General features: G+C 38.9%; 1 protein-coding gene across 1 annotated transcript; it reads right to left on the bottom strand.

Moving 5' to 3' along the window:
• Positions 1 to 2,751: 2,751 nt before the first annotated feature.
• Positions 2,752 to 3,793, bottom strand: LOC119345713 (avenin-like b1). Its single transcript, XM_037615647.1, has one exon. The coding sequence runs from the start codon at positions 3,739 to 3,741 to the stop codon at positions 2,884 to 2,886; it is 858 nt and encodes a 285-aa protein (XP_037471544.1). The 5' UTR covers positions 3,742 to 3,793; the 3' UTR covers positions 2,752 to 2,883.
• Between the last annotated feature and the right edge of the window lie 396 nt (positions 3,794 to 4,189).

The raw sequence follows: 4,189 nt of genomic DNA, 5'->3' as shown, positions 1-4,189 counted from the left end.
AATTGGTCATACAAGGCCATGGAAAAATTGGGGTCATTTCAAAGACGCCCTTTGAACATGGTGTTTTTTTGGACGCCCTTGAAAAGACCCCAACTTTTCCCACCAGGTGGGCATGCCGATGGTAGGCATCCATGCCAGGTTTGAATGACTTTTGACGCCGTATACAAGTTGCGACACGTTTGTATTTACCGGTCATTGCTATCAGAAAACTTAAGAAAATGCAAAACTTGTGAAAAACCTAAACAACTTGGCCTGGTACTTTCAAATGACCCCAACTTTTATAAGCATGTGGACATGCCAATGGTAGGCATCCATCCAGATTGGAAGGAAAACTTATTTAAAACTATAATTTAAACAGATACATAAAACTGTACTTTTAAGTTTTTACATAACTAATAAATAGAAACGGACATAAATATTTGACAAAAAAGAATTTAAATCATAATTTAAAACGGTTACCGAAAACTGTTATTTCGGTATTCCAAACAATTTTTCAAATTTGTAAACAAGTTTTAGAAAGAATAATAAAGTTCAAAAAGAAGACAAATGAATTACCAGAAAAAGAGAAAAAAAATTTAAAAAGTGTTTAGTCCTTGGCCCAACTAGGCGACAACATCGCTCCTGTTAGGCGCCTGTTAGTCCGCCCAAACGGTCGCGGGTTTGAAAAAAAAGCATCGATTTTATTAAGCAAATACGCCGATTTAAAATAAAATGTTCAGGGTTTTGGGAACCTCAGCTTTCCAACTGGTTTTTGAAAACAAATCATAAATTTTGAACAAAATTCATTGTATGTGAAAAAAAGTTCATCAAATCTTGAAAAAAAGGTCACGTGTTTTGAAAATAAATTCATACATTTGAAAAAAGTTCATTGATTTTTTAAAGAAACTTTAAGGATTCAAAAAAATTCATGTATTTTATTTTATTTTTTTAATTGAAGAGAAGTTCACGATTTTTAAAAAAGCTCACGAATTAGAAAAATAATGATAAAATGGAAAGAGATACATCAGATGAAAACTCCCCAATAAAATGGAATCACCCACAGTGTTTTATAATTAAGAGGGTATCATACCTATAATTGCGACATCTACTAATGTGGCCTGTCGGTTTCCTCCTTGTATAATCTAACAGGGTGTCCACAGTTAAAAGCTTGTCAGCTGCATATTTTTTAATCTTTAACATAAAAAATAAAAAGATGAAACTTTAAGTATCTCTAATTCAAAGCTTGTTAGCTACATATTTTTAAAATTTTATAACACAAACAATAAAAAGGGTGACTTCTAAAAGAAAATTTAAAAGTTCATGAACTTGAAAAACTTTATAAGTTTGCAAAATGTTCATGAATTTGAATTTTTTTTTGCCAATTTGAGAAAAAATTTAAAATTTTGAAGATGTCCACCAGTTTTACAAAAGTTTAGAAATTTGGAATAAATGTCCATGAATTTGGAACGGGTTCACAAATTTGAAAAAATTCACAAATTTGAAAAGGCTCACAAATTTAGAAAAAGTCCACGAATTTGGAAAAAAAGCATGACTCACATTTTGTGAACATTTGTATTGAGGATTCGTCGGCAATTTGGGCTTACATTCTCGGCGTCAGGTCCATACACGACGCTCACCCTAACCTTGCCTGTCTCTTCCGTTTCTTAAAGTCTTTTTTTTTTTGAAACAAGGCAACTCTTAAAGTCTTATAATCCAAGCTAGTCAGGACCATGCAGCAGTTACCCTGCCGTCAAACTGGAAAAAAAAACTGAACTATATAGTATGAGCATTCTTGGTGCCATCATGGTTTGATGGTTTGCTCGTGGGGCTAGAGTGAGATTGCGGCTGATTATCTGCTCTTAAGTTGCCTCACCGCAGTTTTGATACTATCGGATGGACTTGCGGCTGACGATTTGCTTGAGTTGCTTCGCTCTGCTGCATAAGTATATTCATCTATATCGTTTGCAGGTTGTGCTGCGACACGTCGCAATAACTATGGCTTAGTGATTAATCTGCTTGTGATGTAGCAACTGGGTTGAGACTAAGGGCCTCTTTGATTCGTAGGATTTTAAAAATGTAGGAATAGGAAAAGTATAGGGTTGGAGTGGCATGCCCACTTGAATCCTATAGGATTAGCAATGAGTGTTTGATGTCACAGAAAAAACAAAGAAATTGTAAAAAGAGGTTGGAGTGGATGTTAGGTTTCCTATGAAATGTAGTACAAAATATTCCATAGGAAAAATTCCTATGGAATCTAATCCTATGAATCAAAGGACCAACATAGGAAAAAATTCCAAGGATTTCAATCCTCTAGAAATCCTATAAAATTCCTTTGAATCAAAGAAGCCCTAAACAGGAAAGCACATTTTTGGATATGCCGACATGTGTTTGAAAGCCGGTAATTTTTTATATTGTTCATACATGTTCTGCTTGTGTTGTTCCTTCACCAGGTCCCTGGTCCTTGTGTTATTTTTTTCTCCCTCCATGTTGTGAACTTCTTTTGATTTGATGGGCTCCATACCATCTAAGTGATGGTTCAGTTCGGTAAGATGCTTATGAGGTTTATCATGTTTACTGAGCAAGAATTCTGGTTATGCCCACGGTGGTATATTAAATCTGTGAACTTTTATTTATATAAAGCTCACTCATATGTGTATTTTCCTCGTGTCTACCAACTTTGTTTTCATGCTACGAACTGCTGGTTTAATGGGAGACATACAGAACACGGTGATGGTTAAGTTCAACCAGAAGATCCAGAAATTTCATCTATCATGGAAATATGTAGTTTTATTCAGGCAAATGCTTTATTCAGGAACGTTTATTCATCATTTCCATATTGCAACTAGTATTTGCCACACATGATGATGCATGGCATTTTTATTTTTCGGCCGCTACATTGATCATCTAGCATGCACCACTAGTGCAGGTAGCCACCATGGGAATGTTGTAGGCGGTGGGGGCGGGGCATTGTACCGGTATGTAGATGTTGCACATCGACCGCAGGGCCTGAAGCGACATCCGAATGCTCTCATGTTGTGCTGGCTGCTGCGGCTGGTACATACCCTGCCATTGTTGTTGGGGTTGTTGTTGCCTGATAGCCTCAGCCACGTTATGGATGGCTTGGCAACGAAATTGCTCCGGGATCTGTGATAGCTGTCGGCAACATTGGTGCTGCACATTCTGGCAGCTGGTAGGCTGATCCACCGGTATCTGGGGGAATGGCACTGTCACTGGGCTACACTGATGTTGGAGGAATGTCGCACACGGTGTCAACTGCTCCTGCAACTGTTGTTGTTGTTGTTGTTGCCCCATTTGTTGTTGCTGCTGGCATTGTACCGGGACATAGATGTTGCACATCAATGATAGGTTCTCAAGCAACATCCTCATGCTCTTATGTTGTGCTTGCTGTTGGCGCTCCTGCCATTGTTGTTGGGATTGTTGTTGCATGATAGCCTCTACCACGCTGTGGATGGCATGGCACCGGATTCGCTCTGGGATCTGCGCTAGCTGCTGGCAGCATTGGTGTTGCACGATCTGGCAGCTGCTAAGCTGCTCCACCTGTGTCTGGAGGAATGGCATTCTCAGTGGCCTACACTGTTGTTGCAGGAATGCCACACACGGCTTCATCTGCTCCAGCAACTGTCGTTGCCCAGGTTGTTGCTGTTGTTGGTATTGTCCGAAGCCCTGGCTACATGTGGTTTCCAACTGGGCAATGGCGGTGGTTGCTGTGAGGGCGAGGAGAGCCAGGATGAAGACCTTCATGGTGGCTAGCCTCAAGTTTGCTTTGCTGTTTGTGGTTGTCTGAAGGTTGATGAAGGAGGATCTTCATGGTACATGCCTATTTATAGCTCTCATGGTCTGTTTGCTGCATTCCATTCCTACATTATTTTACGAATGCATTTGGATGCTTTCCAAACTGATAATCTCGTATTGTTGTGTTAGGTGGCGCTAAAGTCTAATCTTCAATGGCCATCAAATATACTTTTCGGCACATATCACTTGACTGCCAGGTGAGATTGATAATGCATATGACTCATCAATCATCACTTTACATGTCAAGAGTTCGGGTGGCATATCTTTTTGTGAAACCCAATTTGTAATCTTATACATGTGTTAGGTATAAATTAGCTTTTGCATTCACATGATCCATGGTGTTTTTTTTTTTTGAGTTAATGGTTTGTAATCTTGCATTAGCTGTTTAGGTTGAGCA

Source organism: Triticum dicoccoides, unplaced genomic scaffold, assembly GCF_002162155.2.
Source record: "Triticum dicoccoides isolate Atlit2015 ecotype Zavitan unplaced genomic scaffold, WEW_v2.0 scaffold26954, whole genome shotgun sequence".
Lineage (NCBI taxonomy): Eukaryota > Viridiplantae > Streptophyta > Magnoliopsida > Poales > Poaceae > Triticum > Triticum dicoccoides.
This window is presented reverse-complemented; position numbering and strand designations above follow the sequence as displayed.

Coding starts and splice junctions, on each gene's coding strand:
- LOC119345713 (XM_037615647.1), bottom strand. CDS start 3,741: ATGAAGGTCTTCATCCTGGCTCTCCTCGCCCTCACAGCAACCACCGCC.